Source organism: Myotis daubentonii, chromosome 2, assembly GCF_963259705.1.
Source record: "Myotis daubentonii chromosome 2, mMyoDau2.1, whole genome shotgun sequence".
Classification (NCBI taxonomy): Eukaryota; Metazoa; Chordata; class Mammalia; order Chiroptera; family Vespertilionidae; genus Myotis; species Myotis daubentonii.
Window position 1 is genome coordinate 211,672,268 of NC_081841.1, and position 16,492 is coordinate 211,688,759.

Consider the following 16,492-nt stretch of genomic DNA (forward strand, 5'->3'; position numbering starts at 1 on the left):
GATAAATTTAGTTAAAGACATGGGATAGGGTTGGCTTTCTCCTATTTGTGTTAGAAGTTGATTGTCCAATTTGGCTGTTCATTGTAGGTTCAAGTTAATGGAAACTCTTTGGGGTGGGGAGCTTTACTTTTAGATCACCTGATGTTAATACTATCAACTCATTTGTCATCTTAATTAACAGTCATCTGTTGGTCTTAGATCTCATTCTCAGAGAGACTCAGGGGCATCTCCCTCAGACATAGCTATTCAGTGAGCAGATGGTAAGGGGGCCTGTGTTCGTCCCTTCATTTGGGAGGCAAGGAGAAAATATAGGTCTGAGTGCCTCTTCGAAGGAGTCTGGAGGGAAGCTGTAGATGAGAGACTCATCTGTCACATTGTAGAATGCTATGTGTCCAGACTCATAGTCTAAGAACACACCGACCTTTTGCACAGGCTCTCTGACATGTTGACCTTTCAAAGGTGATGAGACCCAAAGGCTATAATCATCTCCAATTTTTAAGCCGATAAGTGAGAAGAGGTCTCCGGGGGGCTTGGGAAGATTCCCCTTTCTGCTTACGGAGTCCTTACAGATGCCCACTTCCCACTCCGTCTTGTTTCCGACTTCCACCTCCCAGTAGTGTCTCCCGCAGGTGAAGCTCTGAGCACCCAACACAGTTGCAGACTGGTCAAATCTCTCTGGGTTGTCAGGTAGCTTCTGTCGGATCCCTCCATATCTCACACTTTTCAGATCCGCGGACAAGACAAGGTAGGCATTAGCTGTGTCTGGATCCAGAGTTATATCTGCTGCAAGAGGAGTAAAGAATGAATGTTCACTTGTATTCTCTTTAAAAATATTTGTATTTATTTTTAGAGAGGGGAAGGGAAAGGAATAGAGAGATAGAAACATTGATGAGCGAGAAACATCGATCAGCTGCCTCCTGTACACCCCCTACTGGGGTTTGAGCCCACAACCACGGTACATGCCCTTGACTGGAATCAAACCTGGGACTCTTCAGTCAGTGGGCCAATACTCTATCCACTGAGCAAAACCAGTTAGGGCTCATTTGTATTCTTGAAACCCCCCTCCATGTATGTGGAATGTAAATTAAATTCTTAGTATTCAGTCCTACTTTTTAAAAATATAACTTAGGTGAGCATGGTGGGGATTTTTTTTTTTTTGAGAAAATAATCTCTGAGCCCTTTTACTGTTTCACAAAAGAGAGAATGCATTTCTAAAAGGAAACAGAAGATGGTTGTGTGGAAAGTGATATTTAGCCTGTCTGAGAGGGAGAGAGGAATCTCTGGTAATGGAATGGAAGTTGTTTGTTCACAAGACAGTCTGAGCACTCAGAACTATTTATCCACACAGGGTGATGTACCCTTTGTCATTTGTATTTGCTTCAGCTAGGGTTGCTTCTGGTTCGTCCATTGGAGTGGGAGAGAAATATAGGCAGTTATCATTTACTGAACTCCTACTTAGATATCAACCATTTTCTGTACATTATCTCATTTAATCGTGACACGCATTATTGTTTTTCTATTTTTTTTTTTTTTTAAGGAGAAAACTTAGATTCATCAAGGTTAGAAAGCTGGACCAAGATTACAAAGTTACTGAGAGCTGGAATAGTAATTCCTAAAGAGCATTCTTCATGCCGAGACCGGTTTGGCTCAGTGGATAGAGCGTTGGCCTGCGGACTGAAGGGTCCCGGGTTCGATTCCGGTCAGGGGCATGTACCTGGGTTGCGAGCATATCCCCAGTGGGAGATGTGCAGGAGGCAGCTGATCGATGTTTCTCTCTCATCGATGTTTCTAACTCTCTGTCTCTCTCCCTTCCTCTCTGTAAAAGGTCAATAAAATATATTTAAAAAAAAAAAAAAAAAAAAAAGAGCATTCTTCATGATGTCATGCTTACGTGCAGCTGCATAGGAGTTAGTTCAACCCCAGTGACCCTTTGGTGAGGCGCACCAGTGAGAGACTCCTCTCTCACTCTCTTGACAGGATGTTACAGAAGAGGCCTCCAGCCCTAGCTGATATCTCAGTGAATAGGGTGTTGGCCTGTGGACTGAAGGATCCCAGGTTGGATTCTGGTCAAGGGCACATACCGATCCTCAGTGTGGGGCATGCAGGAAATAGCTAATCAATGATTCTCTCTCATCATTGATGTTTCTATCTCTCCCTTCCTCTCTGAAATCAATAAAAATATTTTTTTAAAAGAAGAGGCCTCCTACTTTCACCTACTCTCCAGAAAAGATTGGGTCCCCTTTATAAAAATAAATAAAAGTATACAATTTATACTTTTATTGATAGATCGAATTCCAATTATCAATAAATATCTGTGATTATTAATGTCCATCTCCACAATTTCATTGGAAGTTCTACAAAAGCAAACGCAAGTCTATCTTCTTGTCATTGTAAGTATGCTCAGAGCCTCATAGCCTAGTACCAGGCACATAGTAGGCACTTATCAAATATCTATGGAATCCAAAGTTGATTAGGCCTTTCTCTGAAAGTCAGATTGTCAAGTTCAATGTTGAGACTAACACTGACCTCTCTCCTTCTTAGCCAGTCTAAATAGCTGGAGTATTCTAAAAGGATAGTTCTTTGAATGTTCTCTCACTGGGATTTAAGTGTGTTAGCTTTTGTCCTGACAAAGACAGGGGTGGAAATGCAGAAACCCCTGAAGAGGTGTGTGAGTATGTGTAAGGGGCTGAGATGGACAAAACAGAACAATGAAAACAAACCAACAAAGGAAGGATCAGGAATCATTAAAAGACAAAGCCAGGCAGACATCAATCCTGCCTGTGTCTGTCTACTCCAGTACAGAGCTGCTCTCTGGCCCAGCCTTTGCCGGTGTTCCCTGCTGGCTCAGAATGCCTTCACTGAGAGCCTGGCACCCAGACGCTGAATATTCTGTTAAGACAGTTAGAGGAAGCTGAAGCTAACTCCAGAAATCAGGCTGACGTACCGTGGAATTTTCTTAGCATCTCCCTCATTCCAGTGATGCGGCACAGACTCAGCTCTGTGCTGGTGGTCTCTGGACACTGAAGCAACAATGGCTCACTCCTACAAGAGGGCAGAGTGTCACTCCATCTACTCAGCATGACCTGCTCATTTTGTCCCAGCAGCATGGACACTCTCATCCCCACTCTGTCCCCAACCTATTTCATCAGCACCACATCCCTGTATCTGACATCCCTGAACACAGAATGGAAACCTACCTTTCCAATGCTTCTTCCATCTCCTACGGATATAACAGAAAGAAGGTTAGTATTTGTGCACTTTGATCAACAGCAAAGACTGAATCCATGTTGGATACAGTCCTTGAAAATTTCACAGAATCTGCTTCCTGCAGCTCTAGGACTCCATGAGTGGGAGTGCATATGGCAGAGAAAAGAAATCCCCTGCTTCTTCTAGGGATGAGTTCTTGTGAACATGAGACATTTATCAAATGACTAGACTACTTTGTCCTTTCCCTTTTTGTTTTTAATCCTCACCTGAGGATATTTTTTCCATTGAGTTTCAGAGAGAGTGGAAAGGAGGGAGGAGGAGGAAGAGAGAAAGATTGATGTACGAGAGTTACATCCATTGGCTGCCTCCTGCACGCATCTCAACTGGGCAAGGATCTAACCTACAACCCAGATACATGCCCTTGACCAAAATCGGACCTATGACCCTTCGTTGCGCAGGCCAACACTCTAACCACTGAGCAATGCCAGCCAGGGCATGTCCTTCCTTTCTTTCTTTTTTTTTTCATATCATCACTTTGTGAAGAGAACCTGTGGCTGACAAAGGAGCCAGACTATTGGCTTCATTATCCAATGTCTTGGGGATTCAGAGGTAACTACAGGAAAGTGGCCAGTGAGAGCTGAGACTAAACCTGTGTGTATAGTTACAGTGGGATGTTGGGAAGACATTAAATTAGTGGCATTTTGAGGAGCCAGCCAGGAAAGAGAGCTGAAGCTGGAATTGGCTCCCATAGTTTATGTCTGAGGAGGTCTGGAGAAGGCAGCAGCTTGGGAGAGCAGTAGAGCAGAGATGGTGAGCAATGTGGGCTCAGTACACATAGATCGGGGTTCTACCACCTACTAGCTATTTGACAGGCAAATTACCTAACTGCCCTAGGTCTGAGTCAGTAAATAAGAGCTATTATAACCCCATTTAGTAGATAACAATCACCTATAGTACATATCACGATAGTATTTAACTTCATCAGGGCTCCGTGAAGATATTTAATGTGTCCATATAGACCAATGGAACAGAATACAGAACCCAGAAATCGACCCAAACCACTATGCTCAATTAATATTTGACAAAGGAAACAAGAAAATACAATGGAGTCAAGACAGTCTCTTCAATAAATGGTGTTGGGAAAACTGAACAGATACATGCAAAAAACTGAAACTAGACCGCCAACTTACACCATACACAAAAATAAACTCAAAATGGATAAAGGACTTAAACATAAGATGGGAAACAATAAAAATATTAGAGAAATCCTCAAGCAGAAAAATCCCAGACGTATGCCAAAGCAATATCTTCACCAATACAGCTCCTAAGGCAGTGATGGTGAACCTATGACACGCATGTCAGAGGTGACATGCGAACACATTTTTTTGGTTGATTTTTCTTTGTTAAATGGCATTTAAATATATAAAATAAATATCAAAAATATAAATCTTTGTTTTACTATGGTTGCAAATATCAAAAAATTTCTATATGTGACATGGCACCAGAGTTAAGTTAGGGTTTTTCAAAATGCTGACACGCCAAGCTCAAAAGGTTCGCCATCACTGTCCTAGGGCAATGGAAACTAAAGAGAAAATAAACAAATAGGACTACATCAAAATAAAAAGCTTCTATACAGCAAAAGAAACAATCAACAAAACAACAAGAAAGTCCACTGCATGTGAGAACATATTTGCCAATGTTATCACCAATAAGGGTTTAATCTCCAACATTTACAGGGAACTCATACAACTTAACAAAAGGAAGATAAACAATCCAATCAAAAAATGGGCAATGGACCTAATTAGATACTTTTCGAAAGAGAACATAAGGAAGGCCAAGAAACATATGAAAACATGGTCAAAGTCACTAATCATCCAAGAGATGCAAATCAAAACGACAATGCGGTATCATCTCACACCTGTCAGAGTGGCTATCATCAACAAATCAACAAAGGACAAGTGCTGGCGAGGATGCAAAGGAACCCTCGTGCACTGCTGGTGGGAATGCAGACTGGTGCAGCCACTGCAGAGAACAGTATGGAGTTTCCTCAAAAAACTACAAATGGAACTCCCATTTGACCCAGTGATCCCACTCCAAGGAATATATCCCAAGAAACCAGAAACACCAATCAGAAAGGATATATGCATCCCTATGTTCATAGCAGCACAATTTACAATAGCTAAGATTTGGAAACAGCCTAAGTGCCCATCAGTAGATGAGTGGATTAAAAAACAGTAGTACATCTACACAATGGAATAACTACACTGCAATAAAAAAGAAGGAATTCTTACCATTTGCAACAGCATGGATGGAACTGGAGAGCATTATGCTAAGCAAAATAAACCAATCAGAGAAAGATAAATATCACATGATCTCACTCATTTGTGGAATATAATGAGCAACATAAACTGATGAACAAAAACAGATCCAGCGACAGAGAAGCATCGATCAGACTGTCAAATCTCAGAAGAAAGGTAGGGGAGGGTGGGGGTAAGGGGGAGAGATCAACCAAAGGACTTGTATGCATGTATATAGGCCTAACCAATGGACATAGACACCAGGGGGGTGAGGGCATGAGTGGGGGGTGGGGGGAGGCAACGGGATAAGGACACATATGTAATACCTTAGTCAATAAAGAAAAAAATATTTAATGTGTCCAGCCCATAGTTGATGCTCACTAAACTTAAAATATTTGGCAAAGCCGAGGTTGCAGAGAGGCAGGCACAGGAGAAATTGGAGTCATCATCAACCTTGGTTCAGGTGGGTATCCCTCTTTATTTTCTCCACCTCTTTATTTATACTATACTAGAGGCCCAGTATAAATTCATGCACTGGGAGCAGGGGGGTCCCCTTAGCCCAGCCTGCCCCCTCTCACAGTCCAGGAGCCCTCAGGGGATGTCCTATTGACGGCTTAGGCCCGCTTGACAGTCTGGCCTACCCTTTGCGGGAGGCAACCGGGCCGATCAGGGGAAGGCATTGCCCCCATCATCCCACTGCTGCTGCCACTGCAGACCACGGCGGCTGCCTGCCCTCCTAGGCCCTTGCAGCCACTGTAGCTTTGTCTGGAAGGATGTCCGTCCAGAAGGATGTCTGGAAGATGTCCAGTCTATCCGGTCTAATTAGCATATCACCCTTTTATTAGTATTGATAGAATGTTAATTCTTTCAGAAAACTATTTTTGAATCAGAACTTAGTTTTCTAGGTTAATAAAGAACATTTTATCTTGTATGACTTGAAATATTATGTGTTACTACATACTTTTCCATTAATTTTTCCAATGTTCTTACCTCTAAAGATGCTATACTCGAGTTCTGACACATGGACTCTATCTGACCAATCATTTTGCTCAGGCCCCTTACTTGCTGGATCAGCTTGATCTCATTGTCCCTCAGTTTCTTCAGGTTCTCTCTTTCCTCCTTTTCCAGCAGCTGCAGATGTAGCTGCTCCTCCTCTTTCAGGAACTGGTGCATTTTTACATATTCGGACACAACAACCTGTTTACAATTCTTTGTCTCTTCCTGCCATCACACACACACACACACACACACACACACACACACACACACACGACATAATAAGGTTAGTAACAGAATGTGTTTTTTCACCCTTACAAAGTCCTAGAGTTTCACTGTGATAATTTTTGAAACTTGACATAAATATATATATATATATATATATATATATATATATATATATATACACACACACACACTAGCTGGGTTGAATAAGTTGTATTTTAGTTGTATGCAGATAGAATAGTAAAGAAGCCCCAAATTTTATATTCCCAGGAGGTTGTCATTCTACTGGAAAAAAGCAAAAAAAACCAAAAAACCAAAAATATATATGACAGGTGATGATCAGTCCCATTATAAAATATAAGGCAGTATAAAATAAGGACAACATTATTTTTTAAAGTGTGTTCATTTATTCAACAAATATTTACTCAATCAAAGTAGTCATTGGCTCACATACTAGATATAGAAATGTACATCACAAATACTCCCATTTAAGAATTCAAAGTTTTGCCCTAACCGGTTTGGCTCAGTGGATAGAGCGTCGGCCTGCAGACTCAAGGGTCCCAGGTTCGATTCCGGTCAAGGGCATGTACCTTGGTTGTGGGCACACATACCCAGTAGGGAATGTGCAGGAGGCAGCTGATCGATGTTTCTCTCTCATCGATGTTTCTAACTCTCTATCCCTCTCCCTTCCTCTCTGTAAAAAATCAATAAAATATATTTAAAAAGAACTCAAAGTTTAGTAGGAGAATTAGATACACACATATTTTTTAAATATCTAAACATTTGGTTCTCTGCATTGCTAGACAGCTAAAATTAAAATCTGTGACTAACCTCGACAAACTAGCATCTGTGCAGGTGTACTAATCCTAACTAATATTTTGTCATATTTTCCCTTTCTCTTTTGCTTTTAATTTGGAATTATTTTTGACCCAAAGCACTTGAAATGTCTTTATTGATTTCCATTTTATGATATGTATCTATCTATAAGTATACATTGTATTTTAGATAATTATAATAAGCGCTAAAATAGAGGTAGCTTCTGAGTTAGAAAGGTGCACCAAGGGGTGAGGGAAGCTGGCCTGGGGATGGGAAATTGAGTTTTGAGATTCCCAGGCGGACAAGCAAAGGTAGGTAGGCCAGAGCAGGGATACTGCATACTGTAGATGGGGACTGGGAAATGTTGTCTTCTCTCCCCTCTCATTTCACTGAGTGTCCCTTCAGAAATGCCCCCCTCACGGAATCATATACAAGACGCACAAACAGGACAGTCACTGACCTTACACAATATCACTCTCTCCTTCTCGTGGGTTAACATAACCTGAGTTTCCTTTTTCTTTTTATACAAAAGATTTAGGATTTCCTGGAGTTTCTCCTGCAATAGAAACAAACACTCTGTGACAAATGAGCGGTGCACCAGGTCATGTAGGGGTCTCCAGGACCAGTAACAACAAGATGACTGGGACCCTAAAAGAACGGGTAAAGCAGAATCCGGGCCAAGTCTGTGGCCTGTGCCTGGAGGTGGTTGTCGCCGGTAGACAATCCTATGGGAGTTAAGTGATGGAACCTGATCAGCGTTCTGAAATGTGTATTGAGCAGCTAATCTTACTTTGTGATGCTCATCAGCTTCACTGGAGAGAGACATTCTGTTTATTCCATGACACTGGGATGAGAAAGCGTTTACACCCTGATCATCCTCAGGGTGCATCATAGTGGCTGCCAGCATTCTCCCACAGGGGCCTTGTTGGTCCTCACTCTGCAGCACCTGGGACCTGAGTTGCTTGCCGATGCCAGCCAGCCTCCCCAGACGCTCATTGGGCTGGAAGTGAGGGGCCTCCAAGGTCCTCCAGCACTCAGGACAAGAAAAAGGAGTGTTGTGTTGCTCCCAGCTCCTCAGGAGACACACCAGGCAAAAGCTGTGTCCACATTCAGTGGTCACTGGGCTGGTGAAATAGTCCAAGCAGATGAAACAGGTCAGTTCTTCCCTAAGATTCTCCATCAAATCTGAAGTAGACATTTTCTCTAAGAAGGACATTCGAGTAAGGCCACGCCTCTGTTCTGGAATTAAATTCCTCTTTGAGGTTCTATTGTTTTGAGTAACAAGTGAGTGATCAATTGCTATGCTGTTAGTACAAGAAACTCTTACTCTCCTCTGTGCCTGATTTCACCAATTGACATGTACTCTCTCAACACAAAGCCATTATGACTTAATGTGGAACTCCCGTACACTGGTTCATCATCAACCCCGAGCTTTTCAGGAATCTCACTGGGTGAGCCACATGCTGAAACTGAGGATACTTGCTCCTAACAGAGTTTTCATTTTGAGAGTTGGTTATATCATATTAGCAGCACCATAAAACCATTTAAACACATTGGTCTTAGACTGGACATTGGGTCATTTGGTATAAGCCAGTACAGCGATTTAAATCATGATGGTCTCAAATAATATCTGAATTGGACCTATGGTCCAAATCTTTTAGACTATTTGGCTAACGGATCTAGTTGAGAAACTGAAGGAAGAAAATTGTAATATCTATTTCTTCCATCATTAGGCCATTTTCTCTGCTTGACCAAAGTCTAACAGCTCTTTGCTCCTTTATCAGGTACTGGGTCTTTTCATTTATTTACCCAATAAAATGAGAACAACTGCATTATAGTATTCCCCAATTATAGATGTACAATGGATTACCAGAGTTATGTTTATTGCTTTGCCCTGAAGACCATGGCACTCAGCTCTCTGCCACCATAGACAGCATCTAGCAGTGGTTCTCAACCTTCCTAATGCCGCGACCCTTTAATACAGTTCCTCATGTTGCAGTGAACCCTAACCATAAAATTATTTTTGTCGCTACTTCATAACTGTAATTTTGCTACTGTTATAAATCGTAATGTAAATATCTGATATGCAGGATGTATTTTCAGGGGTCACGACCCACAGATTGAAAACCGCTGCTTCTTATTGGAAGTTGCCTCAAGGATCTATTGCACTGTGGAGAGAGTAGAATTTTAGTATAAATATAATTTTGCTCACTTATATTCACTCTTTGAAAATGTCTTCTTAAGCCCCTATTAGTTCTTACCAGACAGAAATTAAATGTTCAGACATCGTTTTTAGATATGACAAAAGAAATGTATAGCATGGGGACTGTGTAAATGTCCACTGAGATTAGTGTCAATTTCTATAAATTCACTATGCCATGTGCTCATGAGTCAGTTCCTGTGTGGTCTATACTCTACTCACTGTATGCCAGAGAGTGGGACCTTACCAGCTCTTTCTCGGGGCCTAACCAGCTCCCTTCTACTAAGTGCATCATACCTTATTTCTATTTTTATGCCGTCACTCTCCAGTTGGCAACTTCCGACGGGTCTCCATCGCTCATATTATTCCATTAATTACTTTCTGGCTTTTATGATTCAAACTGATCCTTCTTTCTCACTATCTCCAATAGGATGCTGAGCCACAGAGTTCACAGTTCAATTCCTGGTCAGGGCACAAGCCCGGATTTGGGGCTCGATCCCCAGTAGGGGGTGTGCAGGAGGCAGCCGAGCAATGATTCTATCTCATCATTGATGTTTCTATCTCCCTCTCCCTTCCTCTCTGAAATTTATTTTTTCAATTTTTAAAAGGTCTTTCTGAAGTAATTAATTCCAAGTGTTTTAATCATGTGTCCTTTGTATAGCACTTATGAATTACTAAGATGAAAATTTATGCTAAAAAACAAACAAACAACATGATTTATTAGTTAAACTAGTTTAAATAGAGAGGTAGCATCAGTTTGGAGTCATGAAACCTCTACTGTTTAGATAGCTTCTAGGCTAGCAACTGGATCAGAGCTTTAATATATTATAAGGAGTAGTTTTAAGTGCCTTGGAAAAAAAATTATACAAGCACTAACTGCCTTCGTTGGAAAATATAAACTGCCATCTACATTCAGTATATTATTCCCACACAAACCCAGAAAGAGTCTTTAGCATTGACCAGATTCATTAGAATAAGTCTTGCAGTAGAGTTAGGGTACATCACAGAACCTGTATTCCAATTTGGAATGGGGAGACCAGCATATTCTAAGTTGAAGCCACACTGACTTCTGTCCCATCCCACTTTCCCTGTTCCAAATAAACTCCTTTCATAGGCTAGTTTCATAGGTTCCTTAACACAATAAACATATCTTTACACATAGCAAGGGCTCAACTTGACTGTAAATAAGTATTAAATGAACAAATAGAAAAAAAAACATATTATTATAGAATTTTTATCTGGCCAGAAGTCAAGAGATTACATAGTCCAACAACCTTCCACAGATGATGAAGAAAAGTGAGACTCCAATAGAGTTTGCCCCTGAATACTTGCTCACTGCAAGAGTCAGGTCAGGAATTGGAACCTGGGTCTCTTACCTCCCAGTCATTCTCTTTGTCAACACACTGCACTGCAGCTCACTTGTCTGGGAGTGGATGAAAATTTTCAGTTATCTCAGTGAAATGTAAGTATGGCTCAAGTGCTTTCAGAAGGAAATTGGACAGCTGTCATTATGGTGTGATGTTGTGACAGGTATCTAAAATCACTGGCTACGTGCACTATTGGGAATGCAGACTTCTTTATCATCTCTCTGACAACATTGACTGGGCTTACTTCATGGATAAAGAAAATTATAGAGTGGACCAGATATCTCAAAGCACATTACGCCAACCCTCAGGGCACTGCACTGCCAGACATGATTTCTGAGATCAACAACTCAAATAGCTTCTTCTTTGGCTTGTCTCCTCCTGAGGAGGAGATAACAGGGATACCCCAAGAGGTCCACAGCCATAACTATCACCCACATGGAATTAGGTTTGAAGCACAAAGAAAAGAAAAACCTTAAAGATATAGTGAGGGGTTATTTACTGGTGAAGATAGGGACTTATTTGGAAAAAAAAAAATCTTGTTTGAAAGGCTGTGTCTATCATTTCATATTGGTGTGGAAAAGATAGATTATCCAACAAATGGTTTAGGACAAGTGGGTGTAGCCATCTGGGAAAAAAAAATGGATCTCTACCTAACAACTTATACCAATGTGTATTCCAGATGTGTGTGTGTGTGTGTGTGTGTGTGTGTATTTTTTCCCCACTCTGGTCATGAATTTCTACTCATATTAGTTTCCTTTGTATTATTTTTTCACTTTTTTATTTATTTACTTACTTACTTACTAGTATTTATGTGGTTTTGTACTCGATTACCCCACATCCTTTTAGCAAGTAAGGACCATATTTGTTAACCATGTGGTCAAGTATTGTGTCTAAAGAATGAAGCACATCATAAGAGGAGATAATTGGTAACACAGTAGAAATTTAAAATGGACTGCTTCTGGAAGGTGTTTTAAGCAGAATTCAGAACTGAAACACCACTATGAAAAATACAAACCCGCCAGGCAGTTTAGTATGGTGGGATCAGCATCAGAAGGTATCACTTTCCTTTTTTATTGTATAATTTTTTGTATAAAATTATATTTTTTCTGATCTTTTGAATGTGTTTTCCGCATTTTCCAGTAAAGAAATATTGGGGGGTGGGGTAGGAGCAAAGAAATGTGAGGTGTGACTTGCAGTAAACCAAGTAATGAGGTAATTTTTTTTCAGGTTGAGGGGGGAAAGAAAAAATATCATCTCAGATGATTAATTTCAGCTGTGACATAGTAAATCTTTCTAAAAATGTTTTTGTGATTTTGATACAGTTCTTTATATAACTAAGTTATCGAGCCTTTCTTATATAGAGACCAATGAGCTCAGTGATGAAAGCAGGAGTTAGGTGTGCAAAACGAAAAGCTACAAAATGTTAATAGATGCATACCTTAAGAGTGGTAGAATTTATATCTAGCCACTATACTGTACACCTGAAACTAATACAAAAATAATACTGAATGTAAATACATTGAATGTGAACAAAAATAATATTGAATGTATTTGAAATGTTTTAATTTTAAAAAAGAGTTATAGAATTTAAACTTATTAACTGTTTTGACATTTTAGTGGAGGGAATATTAAATTCTTTCAGGGAAAACTTGGGAGAAATGGTATTTGATCTGAGCCTTTAAGGCATGTTTCAAAAGAAGGAATAGCTACTATTTAGAAGTGGGAAAATTTAAAATCTTGGAAGAATAAAATACATGATCTGAAAGTGGGTCAAATATTACAATAACAAAAAAGTCTAGATTGTATCATTCTTTTTAATCTCAGAAATATTAAAAGACCAATTCAACTTGGAAATATTCATCTTTATTCTTCTTTATAGGCAGCACGTTGGTCCTACCAGCAACACCTGGAGGCCAGATCAGCGGGGCAAGGATCCAGGTGCTATAAATCCATAGACTCAGTCAGAAGCTGTAACACAGCCACTCCTGCTGAGTTGCCAAAGTTGGTGGTGGAGTATTGCCTTCCAGAGCTTTAGCAACTTACACATCTTGAGACTTTAAGGTGAGGTGTTTTGTTTCTTTTTCTGGAGAATAAACCCTTTATGTTTCATCCCTTTGCTTTAAGAAAAGTTCAAACAAATATTGACAAATGAGAATAAGAAAGCATACTCTGAATTCAGGAGTTAACAGTATAACTTTCTTTCCTCCCTTTCTAATGCGGGGCATGGGATTTGAGTTTATTACAGAAAAATAATGTGAATTAGTACAATGTGGATAGGGTTTAATGGAGTTAAGGATGATGTTAGATTTAAAAAACACACACACACTTAAGAGCACAAAGGTTACTTGTTTGTATCTTGCTTCTATCACATGACACCCTTTATGAGATGCCATCACTTAATTCTACAGGAATTATTAAATATCTTTATGTTCTAGGTGTTGTAGAGCAGCCAGTAGACTAGAAAAACAAATGAGCCGAAACCGGTTTGGCTCAGTGGATAGAGCGTCGGCCTGCGGACTGAAAGGTCCCAGGTTCGATTCCGGTCAAGGGCATGTACCTGGGTTGCGGGCATATCCCCAGTAGGAGATGTGCAGGAGGCAGCTGGTCGATGTTTCTCTCTCATCGATGTTTCTAACTCTCTATCTCTCTCCCTTCCTCTCTGTAAAAAATCAATAAAATATATTAAAAAAAAAAAAAAAAAAGAAAAACAAATGATCACCCCATGTTAGACTAGTGTTTTATAGGTAAAGAAACAGATGCTTATGTGCATGTATACATGTTGCCTTGTCATCTTTTTAATGGGAAGGTCCACTTTTACTCTCAAGGAAATCTTAACACTTATTCATAAAACTCTCTCTCATCATACAACAGTATTTTTAGGGGGGAACACGTGAGAGTAGCTGGTAAAAATAGAGAGCACTGGCTCTGTGCCAAGCACCATTCTTAACACTTTTATATATTTCTTTAATCCTTCTGACAGCCCCACGAGGTAGCTATTAGTTCTAGCCCCACGTACAGATGAGAAAACAGACTGTAGTTCTGAAACTAGTCCTAGATCCACAGAGGTGGGCATGCTATAACCCACACAGCCATGCTGACATTCCCACGGGCTTGAATGAGCCACAGACGTTAAATTAAGAAGTTTACAACTGTGACCAAAACAGGTTTGCTGGTTGTGCAAGGATCCAGCCAAGTGGAGCACTAATGGTGGAGGGGCTGTGTCTCCCCCTCCCCCAACTACCCAATAGTAATTGGTGTCATATACTGCCAGGGGGCGCTCCTCCCTTGTTTTGTGTGTTGTTTGCAGCTACAGATAAGGTTGGAAGGGTGGTTCTAGGTAAGTGTATGATGTGACTCTTGAGAAAAAAAAACAAATGGTCACCCTCTTCACTACCCTAGGTTTTTCTTGAATATTGCAGTGCAAAGACCTAAGAAAATGTCTGTCGGGCTAGGTTGCCAATACAGTTGGAGAGAATCCTGAAGAAAGATAGCCTGCCCCGCTGGTGTGGCTCAGTGGTTGAGTGTTGACCTATGAACCAGGAGGTCACGGTTTCATTCCCAGAGTACATGCCTGGGCTATCGACCCGATTCCCAGTGTGGGGCATGCAGGAGGCAGCCAATCAATATTCTCTCTTGTCATTGATATTTCTACCTCTCTCTCCCTCTCCCTTCCTCTTTGAAATAAACTATATAATAAAAAAGAATTAAAAAAAAAAAAAAGAATGAGAGCCCTAGGCATGGCTGGGAATGCAGTAATTAATAGGAATTCATGCTGATAACCAAATACTGTGTAAATGTCCTTGGGGGAATTGTTGCAAGTATGCCTTAAGGAGCTGTAGCACTGACCCCAGGGCCAGGCAACATTGCTTCGATCCTGACTGAAAGGAAGAGAGGCTAAAAAAAGCCTTTAAAAATCCCAAAAGACTGGAAAGTTTGCTGCCCAAGCAACTGGGGACACAATGCCTATTCTGTGGTCAGGCTGAGCTAGGACGTTGAGGTTTCACATCTGCTGCCTTCTAGATACCCTTTAACACCCTTCCAGGCTCTCCGAGTCTCAAACTACCACCTGAGCAGTTAACTGCCTGCAGCCTATGCCCTTCCAGATGACTCTGATGTAGTCTAAAGGGTGGAAGCCACAGGCTTAGACATCACAATTGTTATGGCTCTTCAGAGGATTCTAACATGCAGTGAAGTCTCAGAACAACTTTAATGAACAAAACTACCCCACAGAGACCAGGTTCCAGGGCCACTGCAGGCTGGTTAGGTTTCTACCCTGCCTCTAACAAAACTACCTGTCTTCCTCCCTGGTTAGAAACAAGAGTCTCCAGCCCAGCTGGGGTGGTAAATTATAGGACTAGGTGGGTGATGGTAGTGACCAAGTCCTGGAGGGGAGGCATGCCTGTGGCGAAACTAAAAGGTGCGTAAGAATATACAGGTGAGCCCTGCTGGTGTGGCTCAGTGGTTGAGTATTGACCTATGAACCAGGTGGCCACTGTTCAGTTCCTGGTTGGGGCACATGCCTGGGGGCTCAATTCCCAGTGGGAGGTGTGCAAGAGGCAAGTTGGTCAACGATTCTCTCTCATTTCTCTCTCCTTCTCCCTTCCTTCCTCCTTCTCTGAAATCAATATATGTATTGGGAGAGGGAGAGAGAGATAGAAACATCAATGATGAGAGAGAATCATTGATTGGTTGCCTCCTGCACACATCTTACTGTGGATCAAGACCACAACCTGGGCATGTGCCCTTGACTGGAATTGAACCCAGGACCTTCAGTCCACAGGCCGATGCTCTATCCACTGAGCCAAACCCTCTAGGGAAAAATATATTTTTAAAAAAGAAACAAGAGTCTCCAGCATGAATGTAGGTGGAGAAGAACATTCTGAGAGTGGTATTATGTAGAGGACTTAAAGATCAGGACAACTTCTCATGGGGTAAGGATGGTAATTAAAGGATAGCTCTGCGTGACCAAGAAGATGGAAGAATGTGATCATGAGCTGCTGAAGGTAAATCTGAGCTTGCAAAAGAACAGTTAAAATGAGTGATTTTTTGTTTTCTTCTTAGACTTCTCTGCCTCCCTGAAAAGGGCAATGGCTGCCTCACATCTACCAGACTTTATGGAAGAGCTGAGCTGTTCTGTTTACGCTATTTGAACGAACCTCTTGGATGGGTGTGAACACAAGTCTAGCTACGGGTGCCTCCAAGGAAACTGGGAGGAAAGGCCTGGCTGCAGTGCCTGTCTTATGTGGAAGGCTATTTACAAGTCAGAGATCCAGGTGTAATCGGCAGCTGGGGATGATGGCTCAGCTAGCAAAATCCTCACATGGCAAACTTACTTAAAGAGTAGTGCATGTGAGACACACCAAGAAAGACTGAAGAGTTGTGTG

The 16,492-nt window shown here is 41.2% G+C and overlaps 1 protein-coding gene across 1 annotated transcript; it reads right to left on the reverse strand.

The window, feature by feature from the left end:
* Positions 1-232: 232 nt before the first annotated feature.
* Positions 233-8,757, reverse strand: TRIML1 (tripartite motif family like 1). The gene is made up of 6 exons (XM_059681109.1): positions 8,332-8,757; positions 8,002-8,097; positions 6,495-6,725; positions 3,198-3,220; positions 2,945-3,042; positions 233-783 (listed from the first exon to the last, which is right to left on the reverse strand). Exons 1-6 carry the CDS (start codon positions 8,755-8,757, stop codon positions 233-235), a joined length of 1,425 nt encoding a protein of 474 aa, XP_059537092.1.
* Positions 8,758-16,492: the final 7,735 nt, after the last annotated feature.